Source organism: Indicator indicator, chromosome 15 (assembly GCF_027791375.1).
Source record: "Indicator indicator isolate 239-I01 chromosome 15, UM_Iind_1.1, whole genome shotgun sequence".
Taxonomy (NCBI): domain Eukaryota; kingdom Metazoa; phylum Chordata; class Aves; order Piciformes; family Indicatoridae; genus Indicator; species Indicator indicator.
The window spans coordinates 11006030-11021746 of record NC_072024.1 but is presented as its reverse complement, the minus strand read 5'-3'; the positions used below and the strand labels follow the sequence as shown (position 1 = coordinate 11021746).

The following is a 15717-nucleotide window of genomic DNA, read 5'->3' as shown; positions in this document are numbered from 1 at the left end:
CCTCTTCCAGACTAAACAACCTCAGTTTTTTCAACTGCTTCTCTTAAGGCTTATTCTCTAGACCCTTCACCAGCTTTGCTGCTCTTCTTTGGACATGTTCCAGCACCTCACTGTCTTTCTCATAGTGAGGAGCCCAAAACTGAACACAGTATTTGAGGTGTGGCCCACCAGTGCTGAGTACAGATGCTCAATCACTCCCCTAGTCCTTCTGGCCACACTATTTCTGATACAAGCCAGGAAGCTGTTGGCTGCCTTGTCCACCTGGGCACACCACTGGCTCATCTTCAACCAGCTGTCAACCAACACCCCCAGGTCCTTTTCCACTAGACAGGTTTCCAGGCACTCTTCTCCAAGCCTGTAGCATTGCAGCGGAGTTGTTGTGACCCAAGTGTGGAACCTGGAAATTTGCCTTGGTGAACTTCATACAACTGGCCTGGGCCCATCAATCCAGCCTGTTTGGATCTCTCTGTAGAGCCTTCTTACTCTCAGGCTGATCAACCTACCCACCTAACCCAATCAGAGTGTTGATAAATACATCAAATAAATCTAGCTCCATTACTGAGCCCTGGGGAGCACCACTCGTGATTGGCCACCAATTGGATTTAACTCTGTTCACTGCCAGTGGTCCCAGCCAGCCAGCCAGGCTTTTACCCAGCAATGACTGTCCAGAGTGAAAAACTTGGGATAGAAGAGGCTATCTGTAGAAGCTTCTGTGCTTTCAACAGTACAGAAAAACCCTCTTTTCCATTTGGTAGTTGGCATTTGTAAATGCCAATACTTACTGCCATAATCCCCCACTCTCTGCCTTTGTTGTCCAACTGGAGTTAAATCTCAGCTGACAAATTGCTTGCTTCTTGACTGTGCACTTTTGAAGGCTAGTCCTGTTCTTGCACAAAGATTGGTTGGTTTGTTGGGGTTTTTTTTGTCATTGGAGTTACTTGTGAGTGGCAGGGTAAGAATCATTGCCAGTGTTCAGTGGTGTCTTGGTAATGTGGGCACTGCCAGGGCATGCACAGTACATTGGGAGAGGTGTTTTTTGTAGCTGCAGGCAGCCACAGTGCTAATGGTGTTGCTCAGCTGTGACTAAGTGACTGCAGTTTGCAGCAGCAGGGACTTCAAATACTTGTTTGAGAACAGAGCCAAAGGACAAACTCAGGAGGGGAGGGCTTGGAGGAAAACTTGGAAGTGGTTATGTACCTTCTTCCTTCACACAAGGCAATTCACATGTTTGAAAGAGGAGACTTGAATGTGAGAGAAATCACAGCTGCCTCTCAGCCCTTTCTTGTTACCTGCAGCAGATGCCCTGTGAAAGTTGGCTTCCCTAGGGCTCTGCCATCACCTCCTTTTGCTGGTTCATTCTCACTTGGCATGTCAGATTGGTGCCTTAGATCTGTGCAAAATCCAGTGGCCCTGAAGAGCATAGCTTCTTGGTGAAACCTCTTGTTTGTGAAAGAATCAAATCAGTCCCTCCAGTTCCAGGTTTGCTGTGTGTTTGGAGCTTGCCCTTTGCTGTGTGATTGTGTTCACTGCTGAGTGCTCAGGGTTGTTGCTGCTGGGGGGCCATGCTTCATGCTGTACTGATGATTGCTGCTCTTTGCTTCCCACAGGCAGCGGTTTTGATTGGTTTGGTGCTCTGGAGCCCAGGGCTGCCAGCACTTCAGTCCCACAGGGCAGTTCTGTTGTTAGGCATCAGTTAGCTGAATGATTGTTCCTTATTGCTTTGTCTTGCAGGCTGTGAATTTTTTAAGGAGTACAAAGACCGGGATTATACAGCTGAAGGTCTCATATTTAACTGGAAACAGGTACATGGATGTTACCAAAGGGAAAGCTGTGGGCTTTACTGGGCTTCAGCCTTGCCTCAGAGTTCCTGCCTAATGTCTGGGTTGGAAGGGACCTCTGAAGGTCATCTAGTCCAACCCTCTCTGCAGTAAGCAGGGACATCCTCAACTAGCTGAGGCTACACAGAGTCCTGTTGAGACTCACTTTGAATATCTTCAGGGATGGGGCCCCAACCACCTCCCCAGGCATGCACTTGTTTCTGATCACAGGGAGGAAACTAGCAGAACAAACAAAACAGATAGTGAATGTACTAAATTGCTCATTATGAAATTCATATGTAAAAGTAGCTGCATCATTTTCCTGAAGCCCAAGATGCCTGACCTCTCATGGAAGGTGTGGGTTGGTCCTGGTTTTTAATTTGATATCTTGTTGATGGTTTTTGTTCTCAGTTTGTTCATATTCTGTCTCGTCACATTTTGATAGTTGAGTGGAGCAGCCCTACAGGAATTCAGGGACAGGCCTTGTCCCTGACTTTCATCACTGGGAGCACAGAAAAGCTCCTCTTGTCAACTAGGCCTTCCAAGAGGCTATGAGTTAATTCTTAGTACTTCAGGTTTTTGCATCCAAAGATGCTTTGCTGAGATGTTTTCTTCTAGGTGCACTATTTGGCATTTAGAGTTTGGTTGGTTGGTTGTTGTTTTGCTTTTCTAGAAGTTACTGCCTTTAAGTCCTGGCTGTGCTTTGACCAGTGATGTTTGGTTTTTTGCAGGATTACGTAGATGCTCCCTTAAGTATTCCAGTCTCTCTGACCCAGTCTCTGAATATTGATTGGAGCGAGTACCAGGTGAGCAAAGCAGATGACTCCCTCAGAGGTCAGAGAGTCACTCAGGAGAGATCAGTAAAAATTTAAGTCTGACTTGCTCCTGTTGCTGTAATCTGCCTCAGTTCATAGAACCCCAGTGGGAATGAGGCTGCTTACTTGGGCTGTTCAGAATGCAGTGGAAATCTTCCACCCAAAAACTCCACGGCTTGGTGTGTCCTGAGGCAGCTGACTGTAACATCAGATCTTTCCTGCAGCTTACTCAAAACTTGTGGTCCTTGAGGGAGATGTGGTGCTAACAAAGGTGAGGAACATGCCAGGAAATGGAGAGCAGTTACTTGTTCTCAGGCTTACCTCAGCATGGGCCTGCAGTGATCAGACTTCCTTGGCTGTGGAGAGTCTTAAGAGAGCTCAGCCTTCCCTTATGTGAGCAGTATCCAAGTGACTAGACACCTTCTTCATGGGTGTGCAGGGTGCCAGTCCTGTGGGAGAAGAGTAGAAAATCATAACTGACTGTAGCACATCTCCATTCCTTACTGCTATGACAGCATTGTAAATGGTAGTTGAACTCCTGTGTTTGCCCAAGCTTCAAGATTTACCTTTGCTCATACCAGGGAGCATCACTTTATACTGATGATTAGCATGCTCCACTTCACACATCAGTGGGCCTATCAGTCCCCCCAGGCTTTGTGATGATTGAGCGTGCTGGAGCCTGTCATACTCCCACGCTGTGTGATTGGAAGCACCACAGAACTAGCAGAAATCCCCTTGCTGGGGCAGTGTTTGTCAGTCGGTGACGTTAATAATGCTTAAGTGCCAGCAGAAGCAGTATGAGGGAAAAGTAGCTCACAGTGTTGATGCAGAACTAACAGGACCACAGCTCGTTCATGGCTAGAAACTCGTTCACTAGAATACTCAGCAGCCAGCATTTTTAAAAGGATGTTAAAAATTGAAGAGGGTGTAATAAATAGATGCAGAAATGATCTGAGGCCTGGAGGAGGTGCTTCGCTGGAAGCTGAAGTTCTCCATCTATTCAGCTAATCACAAAGGTGATGGAGGGTTGACTCGATTAATGTGTAAGTAGATTTGCAGGGAGAAAATACTAATTCTAAAGGACTCTTCAGTCTGGAGAAGAAAAGCTGCACAGGGAGCAGGATCTGCAATCTGAAATCCTTTAAATAAGGAAAGGCTGCCTTGCATTTTATTTTTGAGGGTGATCTGTTGGAACAAACTACCAAAGGAGTGACAAGCTGTCACCCCTAATTGAGGTGCCTCTATGGGCAAAGATGTTGTCAAGTACAAGCTTTAGGCTGTATTTGGGGCAACTGAACAAAACTTTCTAGTTTGTGCTATAGAGAGATGAGAGTGGATGATTAAGTGATTCCTTCTGGCATAAGCACAAGATTGGGTTGAATTGGACAGATGAAAGACTTTGGAAGTATGTGTTTTTCTGCCCCAGGCTGAGTGTGTTCTCTCTCTCCCTATTCTTTTGTCACATGTGCAGGCTTCATGGCAGAGCAATATGTTCATTGTCTGGCAGTAGTCCTCAGGGTGGTTACATGCACACAGCAAGTGGTCAGATGTCACTTGCACTACTAACAGTGTCACAATGAAACCTGTGTGCCTCTCCTTGCCTTTTCATTGCCAGTGCTATCCTATATTCCTTGAGCAGGTTCTGGCTCTAATCAGACCACTGAAATTCCCTACATCTTCTTACAATCCAGTGATCAAGAGTGGCAAGCTGGGGGTCATTTACAAGGGCCAGAGAGTTTTGAGCCAGAGTGCTTGGGCTGTGGGAAGGGCTGCTGACCTTGGCCTGCTCACCACGTTGTGCTATTTTCATCCTGTGCACAGCTGTAATGTGGCTACCTGAGGTCGAGCGCACGCATGCAGGGAGCTGCGGAACTGGGTCAGTGCTCCATGGTGTTTGCTGGCTCACGTTAGTCTCTCTGAGCATGGTCTGCTTGGAGCTTTGGAGCTGCAGGCAACAAGTTCTGTGCCAGCCAAGCAGACAGCAGGAATGGCCTTTTGTTTTTTAACTTTGTTTTTTCTAGCTGGTATTTTGTCCCAGAGTGCCTTTTAGAGAGGATAGAGGGGTTGATAGAGCACCAAGGGGAGGGCCTGTCACTCTAAGGAATGGCTACAGGGTTATTTCAGCTTTGTTGTTATTCTGGATAGAAAAGCCAAGGCAGGCTCCAAACTGTAGAGCAGCCTTTTCCTCTGGGCAGAGCCTTACCATCAGCATTTATCTTTCTGCAGAGCTGGGACCTCGTACAACAGACGCAGAACTACCTGAAGCTGCTGATCTCCATCATCAATAGTGATGGTAAGGTAAATTCCTTGCTCCCAGCAATCTAAGGGAAGCAGTTTCTCTCTCTGGAGGAGCAGCTGATGGTATTAGTGCCACTGTGGATAAGTTCCTAATACAGAAGAATCACTTGATAGAGAGCTTAATTTCTGTGTCTTCAAGACCGTGTAGTGGTCCTGGTATCTTGGGGCTCCATCTTCCCTCTTAGAGAAGATGCTGATTCCTTCAAAACTTTCCTTCTGGGGATGAAGTGATATCTGAAAACTGTACCTAATGTTTTACTGCTTTAAAGCTGAAAAGAAGAAATATTCATGCTTCTGATGATTAGGGGACTAGAATCTGTCTCATATGAAGACATACTGAGGGACTTGGGGCTTTTTAGCATAGAGAAGACTGAGGGGGAATCCTATCAATGCTTATAATTACATAGAGGGTGTCAGGAGGATGGGGCCAGTCTTTTTTTTTTTCAGTGGTGCCCAGTGACAAGATGAGGAAACGGGCACACACCTGAACATAGAAAGTTCCATCTAAGCATGAGAGGGAACTTCTTTACTTTGAGGGTGATGGAGCACTGGAACAGGCTGCCCAGAATAGAGTCATTCCAAACCCTTCTGGATGCCATCCTCGTCAACCTGACCTAGCATGGGGGTTGTACTATATGATCTCTAGAGGTCCCTTCCAACCCCTGTCATTCATTCTGTAACTCTCTGCTCCTTGACTCTTGCTTTTATTTTGCTGAGTACCTGTGTTTTATCCCTCCAAGCCATGGTCTCATTAGGTGCCTCTTTAAGAGCCCCTTTCATCCTCTGTCATCGCAGCCACCCCAACTCTTAGAAGGGTGTATGTTGTCCTATGTTGGCATCCCATTCCCTCTGGGCACTGTGACTTTGTACCTAGCACTGCTGCACAGATGGAGCCACAGCTGGCTCTGCCAGCACAGCCAACTACAGGCTCTCCCACAGTACTTCTCTTGGAATTTTCTGGAGAGTAGGGTACCTGTGTGTCTCTGCTCAGTGTGTGTTAGCGGGAAGGTTGGTGAGACTGAGGAAGTGTTCGGTTGGACCAGGTTGCTCTTTGCTGAGGGGATAGATTATGGTAGTGGATTGCAGCTAGGTAGGTGTATGTTCTGGGTAGCAAAGTGATGTTCATGACTAGTGACTTCATGTCCTGAAGAGCTGTCAGGACCAGGACAGCACATCAGCCAGAGCTGCTGACAACCCAGGGCAATCTGAGCAGTTTGTTGGCTGATGTATTCAAGACAGACCATTCTGGCTTGGTGGTTGAGTTCTCCTCTTGTGCCTGGGCTGTGGGAATGGAGGGTAGCTTGTCTCTGTAAATTTGGCATAAAGAAAAGTCGTTGCTCTTGTTACAACATCCTTTTTTTCCCCTCTCCTTTCTACTCCTGCCTGGAACAGATGACAGCGGGCTCCTGGTGCACTGTATATCTGGCTGGGATCGAACTCCTCTCTTTATCTCCTTATTGCGCCTCTCCTTGTGGGCTGTGAGTACCTGACTGACTTGCTCTGCTTCTGGGGGTGGTTTCTTGGGGGACAAGTGGGTGGCTGTGTCACCAGGAGGTGGTGGTGGAGCAGTTAATCTTCCTTTTGACTATCTTGGCTTCAGAGGGGGTGTGGATTGCCTTTGATGTGGAGCCCAATGTGCTTTCCTGTTATCAGACACAGCGTGTCACAGACAGGTAGAGCAAGCTGGACATCTTGGATCACCATGACAGTTTCCAGCAGATCATGAATTCCTGATCCCCAGTGCTACTGCCTGAGGGCTCTTCTCATTTACTTTGCAGGATGGGCTGATCCACTCATCCCTGGAGCCATCTGAGATTCTCTACTTGACAGTGGCCTATGACTGGTTTCTCTTTGGGTAGGGCACACTAAGTTTTACTCACATATCCTGCACAGCAAGGGAGGAGCCTTCAGGAGGTCGTCGTTGGTGTTTGCTCACAACCTATGCTCATACCCCATCCCTGGAGGTGCATGCCCCCTCCCTGGAAGTGTTCAAGGCCAGGTTGGATGAGGCCTTGAGCTACCTGGTCTAATGGAAGGTGTCCCTGCCCATAGCAGGCAGGTTGGAACTAGATGATCTTTAAGGTCCCTTCCAACCTAAACCATTCTATGAATCTGTGAATCAAAGGGGCATATATGGGCAGCTTCCAATGTGACAAGAGAATCTGATGCCATTTTTCACCTGGAGGCTCAGGTCATTCGTGGCAGCTTGTGCTTCTGTTGATTCTGGCTTCCAGTGTGTGACTGAGCTTCCTTTGCTCTCTTTCCAGGCACATGTTAGTTGATCGACTCAGTAAAGGAGAGGAGGTGAGTGTGGTCTGGAGCAATGGCTGAGCACTGCATTTGTTCTCAGGGTACTTGTTCATGGTAGCAGCATTCACCACCTGCTTCTGGTAATACCCATGGTCTGGCTGGGCTCTAAAAGTATTATTTGGGTGCTGGTAATATGAAGTAGGAAAGAGCTTTGTCCCATCACTTCCTGATGTAGAAGGTGTGGAAAGGCTGCAGTTCCATGGTGTCAGTCCTGCCAGTTCCCTGCTGTGTGCTCATTAGTGTTCAGGCCCCTGCTGAAAGGAGTCTAGGACTTGCTCTTCAGCTCAGCAGTGAGGAGGGGTGCTCAAGGCATGCGACTCTGGGAGCTTGGAGATAAAGCTGTCTGGTCCTGTGTGGCTGTTCTGAGTGCCCACCCTCCTGCCTGGGTGCTGCAGCTGCATGTGGCTTCGGTGCCATCATGGGCTCACAGAGCAGCTTATGCTGGTTCCAGTGTGTATCTGTGGGTGCACAGATGGCTCTGGGAGGCAGTTAAGATTAGAGGAACTAATTCTTTTCAAAACTTTCACTGTTTTAACAGCAAAAGATGATTACTCTGATTATAGTGTCAGTATATTGCAATATCATTTTTGGATAGAAATCAAGAGGTATGGGGAGGGTATCTTAACTCTTCTGCTAATCCCCTCACTAGGGAATCTCCTGCTTCTGAACAGCAGGGCCTGGGACCCTGACCTATTTTCCATCTTTCAGGGGTCCAGAACCACTGTATCACTATTGTTCCTTCCTTTCATTCTTTTCTCAGAGCTTTGCAGGTTTGAGGCTGGCAGTTCTGCTCCGGTACCAGCATTGCTAAGTAGTTGAGAGGGCGTGCATGGCTGCCTCAAGCACTCCCTGCTCCCACTGCAGGAGGGGAAGGGCTGAGCTCTGTGTGGGTGACAGGGTGGCAGAGGCACAGTGGGGTGAATGCTGCAGAGCAGACTGGTGCATAGCAGGGCATGAGCTTGGGACCACGAATGCTGCAGGTACTGTGTGCTTCCAGATGTGATACAGCTGTGGTGCCAAGCTGGAGCATGCAGCTCTAATCCTGCTAGTCCTGTTGGGTTTGCTGTTTCCCCAGATTGTATAAATATCTGCTGGGGGCCATCTCTTTGCCATTCTGCAGTGATGGCATCAATACCCACCACGTGCTTGAGGCATGTGTGCAAAGCACTGATAAGGACACTTGCACACCTTCCTTTCTGGGCCTTCCCATGGCAGGGAATAGAAGGTCAGTAAGAAAAGGCCCAGGAATGGGATGGTGGCAGCCCATGGTGCATCAGAGGCTGATAGCTGCAGATTTCTCGCTATCTCCTTCCTGCCAGCGCCTCCCCACCAAGATAAGAGGCTGCACAGAGCCTCGGGTTCATTCCTGAACCGCTCTTCTCTCTCCCTTTGCTCAGATTTTCTTTTTCTGCTTCAATTTTCTGAAGCACATCACCTCTGAGGAGTTCTCTGCTGTGAAGTCACAGAGGTAAGGAGCCTGTGCCTGCTGCTACATGGGCTGCAGAGCCAGGGAGCTTGTTAGTGCTGTTTCTTTGGGGAGATGGAAGCCCTGGTGTCCTGGCCCAGTTTTCTTTAATTTATTCTGCACTCTGAAGGCTGCAAAATGGGGCCGAGGCTTGTGAGGTGCCATGTTGTGCTCTGAAAAACTGTCCATGCTGAAATGTGCTCTCTGCTTAATGACTGTCTGTGGCTGCTTTACCACGGATCAGCCCAGAGCTCTGTGCTCAGGCTCAAGCAGGCTGCACAGCAAGCTCTGTCAGGTGCTGCTGCAGGGGGCAGGGTGCCTGGTTGCTGTCAGATCGCTAAATGTTAACCCCTTCCTATTTCAGAAGGGGCAGGAAGAGACAAAGACTACCTTGCAGACTCTAAATAAGCACATGTCTGCTTGCAGCCTGTTGCCCCCCTCTCAGAGCACAGGGTGTGTGGGCTGGGACTTGTCAGGAAAGTCAGATACTGCACAGCTGCCCCATCTTCTACCCATGCACAGTGAACTCCCACTGCTCTGATCCACTGTGTGCTACAAGAGATCTGGCTGTGGCCAGCCTCCACACAGCCCTGAAGTGTGGCTGAAGTAACTTTGTCTTTCTTTCCGTAGAAGGAAGAGTTTGCCAGCTGGCTTCACCCTGGAAGAGATCTGCATGCTGAGTGAGTGCTGCTGCCAAGCATCAGCACCCCTGGGTGCTGGTAACAGTTGATCGCTTGGGGGCTTGGGTTTCCAGCATCAAGGTGACTACAAATGGGTATGCTCCCTGTGGGGTCTCTCGAGAATGCAGCCCCAGGGCATGTAGGAATTGTATTGCTTGAAGGGAGAGAAAGTGACTGAGACCAAGCCAGTCTTCAGATAGCTCTGTTTGTACTTTTTCTCTCTAGAGCAGAGAGACCGAGGCAGCACCACAAGTCTGAGCAGTGACTTCTCCCTGGGGATGGAAAGTTCCCCTGGAGCAGCTGGGAGCTTCACCTATGAAGCAGTGGAGCTGATGCCAGCAGGAGCACAGGCTCAAGCAGCATGGTGAGGAGCTAACCAGTCAATGGACTGTGCAACAAAAGGGATGGGCTCTGAACACAGTAGAAAAGATATTTCTGAAGTCTCTCACCTTCCAGGTCTGCTTTCTGTAGCATGTGTCCTTTACAGTGGAGGGTAGAATTTGGCTATCAGAGGCTTTGCTGCAACTTGTGCCACAGAACTTCAGTGCCAAAAATTGGAGACCATCCCATGTCAAAGAGTGTCAGACTGCTGTGGAGCTGAAACTTGTCCCCTGAGAACAGTAAATCAACTTTATGTCACTTTCACCAGTTTCACTGTTAAACTTTAGCCAGAAAGGATTTCATTACTTTAGAAAGATGGTTCCAAACTACCAGAAAAACTACATTTGGCAGCAGCCTCCCTAGGGAAAAATGGAGACAGTTTAGCTGCCCTAAAATGAAGCTTAATCAGTTTATGGAAGAGATTAGACAGGGGAGTGTCTGCTGTGAGCAAGTGGCCTGGTGGCCAAGAATCCCCTCTAAATCTTAGCCCCTCCAACAGCATGAGGTATATGAGCTGAAAGCAGGTTGCAGTCTGCAGACTGGGGGGGACATACTGCTGGGGGAGAAAATTAAATTCTCAGTGCTCCAAATTGATAGAGGGTCACATAGGACTCACCTGGGGATGCAGGTGTCTGTCTGGAAGCAGGGCCTGGGGAAGGTGTCTCTGCTCTGGGACAGGCGTTGTGCCTGCTTGTGGAGTTGCTGGTGCTGTTTGGGGATTTCAAAACCTTGCCATAGGGTTGCCCCTCTCAGTTTAATTTTTCTCTCCTCTCCCTCAGCTCATGCAAAGATACTGTTTTATATTGCAATTATTTTAAATTAAATCTAGGTTGTGCTGGAGGCAGTTGGAAGTCCTCTGGGACTGAGCCTGCAGCTATGCTAGTGGCAGCAGCCTTTCTAAAGCATGTTGTGATTCAATTTATAAAATGCTGAAGAGAGGAGAGAATCTTCCTGCAGAATCAGAAAATAGAGATGGAGAGTCCCAAACTGTTTGCCAAGTGAGCAGAGTCCTCTTTAGCACACAGAGCTCACCTATCCACAGCAAGGTGACAGCAGCAAGTAGGGAACAACTTTCCGCTTGCCTGGCTGCAGGGTAGTAAACTGGAAGCATTTAGGTTGCTCTGAGTGCTTGGGAAACACAGATTAGATCCTGCAGCACAAACCATGATTTTCACAAGATGTGAAATGGCCAGAGTGTGCTTGGAGAGATCTGCTGCACTTGTGTGGACCTGATTTTATGGTGTGTTTTCTAACTCTGGTTTGGTTTCATTCCTGTTAGACATCAGGTGGTGTTTAGGCTAGCTGCTGCTACCACAGGGATGGTTTGGGCCCATGGTGTAAGCATGAGCTTGGGGAAGAGAAGGCTGTGAACCTTGACATGAGTGTTTAGTAAGGGGGCTGGGCACGGGTTTCTTGCTGCAGGCTGTGGTGGCTGTGTAGTCTGGAGAAGAGGTAGGGCTTGCTACAAGCTAGGTGAGCTGGGCTGTGCATAGCATGAGTGAGGAGAGGAGAGAGAGTGTACTTCATTGGGTTGTCCTGAAAACCAGTGGCCTTGAGGTTGCCCTGCAGGGAGAGGCATTTGGGTTTTAGCTGTACAAGTCTGTTTCTGCAGGCTGGGCTTGGAGATGTTGGCAGCTATGATAACATGTGATGAATAATGCTTGAGAAGGGCTGTGGTGTGATGTTTGAGGGTGGACACACTTCAAGAAGGGTATCGTGCGTTCCACAGTACAATGAACCTGTCTTAAGCTGCACTTACTGACAGTGCTCAAGATCTCAGTCAAAGCTGAGATGCCTTCCCAGATGCCAGGAAAAATGGCATCTTTTCTCCTTGAGTTTATTTGCTTTATGCTTTTCCTTTTTACTTGTGTACTTGGGGAGGTCTTTGTCCAACTCACTGTGGTTTTGGGAGGTGGAAAATTCTTGGGACTCTTCCAGAAGAGGGGAAAAAAAAAAAAAGAAAGAAAGAAAATCTGAACATGAAGCAGCAGTGACATGGATTAGTTCCAAATACATGTGTCTGTTTGGCACCTAGCTGGATGATCTAAGGCCTGACGCAGCACTGGACAGTGAATTGCCCCTAAGTCTGAATGTTTTGGCTAGAAATGGAGCCAGAGCAGTTCCAGGCTGTCAGCACAGAGAGGGAGAGAGGACTGAAATGCACCTACATCTGGAGTGACTGTCAGCTCTAAGCACATGGTCAGAAGGGTGGTCACTGGTGCCTGGAGGGCGTCACTGAAAGGGAAAATAAGACTGGTGGTGTGTCCTTGTGCCCTCACTAGCGTGCCCAAACGTCTGCCTGGGCTGAGCCCCTTGACTCATACACTCTGTAGAGTTGGAGCAGATTGACATGGTCTATGCCTGCTGGGAGGCCCCTTGCTTGAGGCATTTTTACTGCTAGGCTAAACAAAGCACTGGCTGTATGTGTGTGGGCTGATGCATTCTCCCAGCTCTGATTTCCAGGTCACGTGGATTGTGATCTACAAAAGAATGGGCTGAGTTGAGCTGAGCTCAATGTCCCCCCACATCACATTTGTGACTTAGGGCTTCTTGGGAGGAAGGAAGGCAGTTTCACTGGGAACAGGAGCTTGTAGCTGCTGAGGTACAATCCAGCCTGTTGTGGAAAGGCTTCCCAGGTGGAGTATGTGGGAAAGCCAGCTTTCTCACCCAAGTCCTCCATCCCACAGGAGGAAGAGCTGTGCATCATCACCACAAGCCGTGCTCTGGAGCAGGGCACAGCAGTCTGAAGACAGGCTGCCTTCCACAGGGATGGTTGAAGTCAAGTCCTCCAGCTCCTCCTCATCGACCCATTCTGATAACTTCCTGAGGATTGGAAGCAGCCCACTGGAAGTGCCCAGGTCCAGGTGAGATGGGACAGAGTAGAGCATTTCTCAGCAAAATGAGTCTCTGGTAAAGAAAGCTCAGGGCTGCACATGTGTGGCTCTGAGAACACTGGAGTCCCCATATCTGTACAAGCAAGCCTGAGGAGGCTGGTTCCTCTCTAGCCTGACCTTGTGTGAAGTGCTGGCCATTTAACACAGAGACCCTGCTTTGGCCCTTTTATTGCAGTGAGGAACTGTGCTGATAACTGCTGGGTGCCTGTTCTGCCTGTCCTCAGCGCATGCCTCAACTCCACAAGCTCTGGCATCTCTGCATCTTGCATGCTTTGAGCTTACAGCACTTCCTCTGTCAAATGCATCCTCAGGGGTTTGAAATGGCTGTCATGTGGGGGAGGAAGCCTTTTCAAACCAAGCAGACCTCACTCTGCATCTATCCTGTCTGCCTTCCCACCTGCTGACCTTCCTGACACTGCAGGGTATAAAAAAAAACCTCTGGGTGCTGGTGGCAAGCAGAGGTAGAATCTGCTGGGAGCAAGCTGCCAGCACCATGCCAGCACAAAGGATTTCACCCGGAAGGCTGTGTGCTCCTGCTGGGCAACCGGGGAATGGGGACCATGGATCTCTGATCTCACACTATAACAAAGGGTATTCTGGCACCCTTCTGGAGTCTGGTGCTGCAGTAGGGCCCAGCTGAGTGGTGAGCTGGGCAAGGGAAGAAAGAGCAGAGCCTGTGGAGCAAACACCATGTGTTTAGGCCAACAGGGGATAAAGAGCCTCTTAGATAAGAGGTTGCTGCTAACAGCCTCAAACACTTTTGTAGTCTCTGCAGGTTTGCTGATGAGTCTTTTTCTAACAATCCCCTTCAAAAACAGCCACTGGCCAAATTTTAATATTCTCTCATAACATGGAAAATAAAATGATAAGCAAGTGAAGTATTGAAAATTTATAAGACTTTTGTACCAAGTTTCTTATTTCCTGAGAAAAATTACTCTGTTTTTATAAATGATGCTAACTGTTGTCCCTTGGGAAAGAGATCATAGGATGGATTTGAGTTGTTGCTGAGACCCACCTCTACATTCCCTGTAAGATGAAACAGATCTCCCAAGAGAAGAAAATACTGGAGAGAAAGCAGCTTGTCATGGGGGCTGCTTTTGTTCACAACAGCAGTGCCACAATTCCCATGTGTGGCTGTTCAGCACGGGGCTGGTAGTGAGCTTGCAGCAGTGCTGCGCAAGAAGCAGTTCATAATGCTTCAAACAGAGCAAAGAGGAGTTGGCAGAAGAGCACCATGGGAAGGGGCTGAGCACACAGTCCCTGGGATTTGTGTTCCAGCTCAAGAGCTGGTAAAGCCAGCAATTTTCTTTTCTCTGGCTGTGTTTGGATGAGGTGTCTATAAGCTTTTGAATGAGTAGTGCCCAGTGGTGTCAAGCGTTGAGAACTGGCACCCCCAGGGCTTGAGGCAGCAGGTATAGGCATGTTACTTTCAGGCCAGAGTGCCTGTGGGTGGCTATTCCCTGTGCCAAATAACTGTCCCTGAGAAGGGTTTGCTGTATTCTGTTATTGTAAGAGGTAAACATTCTGTGAAATCCACTATAAACATTTTTTGGCCTTTACAGTAGCTCCTGCTGTGGCACAAAGCTTTTATAACTCTTCAAAGCAACAAGACTGCACCAGTCCACTGCCAAGCCCTGATAACTTTGGTGAACAAGGCAGTGTGAAGGGCTAGAAAAAAAGTACAGAATGGGGGAATGGGAGACAAAAGGGAAGCAAACTCCCTACCTGGGGCTGAAACCAGGGGACAGGAGAAGGGAGTCAGTTGTGAAGCTAAAGTGGTGAGGTGGCTACATGCAAAGATAGTTAGCCTGCTGCACTCAGGCTGGCTGGAGACTGTACACCTACCTATATGCTCTCCATCTCCAGTGTCACCAGGTTTGACCTGCTTCTCTCAGTGTGCAGGCTGGAGGAAATAAGCCTAAGAGACCCTGCAGGACATGGGTGGAATTCTCAAGGCAACAGCTGAACTGAGCTGCTCTTTCAAACCAAGCTTTCTGGCACATTGATGCTCCTTTACCTCCTAATCCATTGCCAGGTCAGTCAGAGTGTGCCCTGCCTGCCTTCCCAGGGGTAGCACTGCTAACAGCTCTGCTAGCTAAGGGCTTGAGCAGTGCCTTGCCTTGTCAGATGCTGACATGGCTTGCACGTTTTGGAGCCTGAACATGCTCTTTTCTCCAGAGAGAGGAGTTATGTTGCTCCACTTGGCTTCGGTCTCCCTGCTGTTAGTCTGAATTTGTCTGGTGAGGTCCAGGATAGTAATGGATAATCACAGTGCCTTCAGCCACCATTTTCCATCCTGAAGGACAGGGCAAGTCCCAGTTTGGGTAAATTCTGTACCTTCCCACCTTGACAAATAGTAGGGGTGGTGATGGAAAGGCTGGAAAACAGACTTATCGGGATGCCATGGACACCTTTGTCTCTGCAATGCTGCTGGCAGGTTAACACCCAAGGCTCTTCAGATGAAGAAAGTACTGTACTTGATTTCCTAATCCTCTGGTTGTGTGGCCATAGCAACAAAACACTTAACCACTGCAGCAGCAGCTGGGGGAAAATGGTTGCTTGTAAAATGCCAGAAGGCACCCTTCAGGTAGTTCACGTGAACAGCCCAGTCCAGGTGCTGGCAGGCAGGGGAGCTCTGGAGGGAACAGAAAGGCAACCAACAGAGAGGGAGGAGCAGAGCTTGGGCAGGACTGGGGTGCCCTAGAGGAAAGGGTCACAAATGTTGAATCAGACAGTGGGAGCCAAGCCCCACTTCTGGCTGGCCCATGTCTGCAGACTGCGGCTGACGTTGCCTCACCAGCTTGTCTCCTGAGTCCTGCTCTCATCCAGAGGTCCTGGGTACCCAGAAATGCTGGGATGGTTTCTATTAGGCAAAGCAGTGCAAGACATTCCTTTGTCTAACTCTTCCTAGCTTATCCCAACACAATGGTAAAATCACATCTGCTGAGGGCAGGCACACACAAAGATACTGCTTAGATTATTTGCAGAATAGAACAAGGTGCTGCTTGTTCTACGAAGAGAGCTCTGAGTGTGGCAGACATTGAACTCCCTGGGTGT

At 48.7% G+C, this 15717-nt stretch overlaps 1 protein-coding gene across 1 annotated transcript in view; it reads left to right on the top strand.

Annotated features, from left to right (window-relative positions):
• The window catches only part of MTMR14 (myotubularin related protein 14), a 34777-nt gene that overhangs the window by 11108 nt on the left and 7952 nt on the right, over window positions 1-15717 (top strand). Inside the window, exons 8-17 of the mRNA XM_054387682.1 lie at window positions 1732-1802; window positions 2549-2623; window positions 4859-4925; window positions 6323-6408; window positions 6709-6785; window positions 7198-7234; window positions 8638-8708; window positions 9336-9385; window positions 9611-9749; window positions 12454-12630. Coding sequence (XP_054243657.1) covers window positions 1732-1802; window positions 2549-2623; window positions 4859-4925; window positions 6323-6408; window positions 6709-6785; window positions 7198-7234; window positions 8638-8708; window positions 9336-9385; window positions 9611-9749; window positions 12454-12630 — 850 coding nt within the window. The remainder of the gene's footprint in view (window positions 1-1731; window positions 1803-2548; window positions 2624-4858; window positions 4926-6322; window positions 6409-6708; window positions 6786-7197; window positions 7235-8637; window positions 8709-9335; window positions 9386-9610; window positions 9750-12453; window positions 12631-15717) is intronic.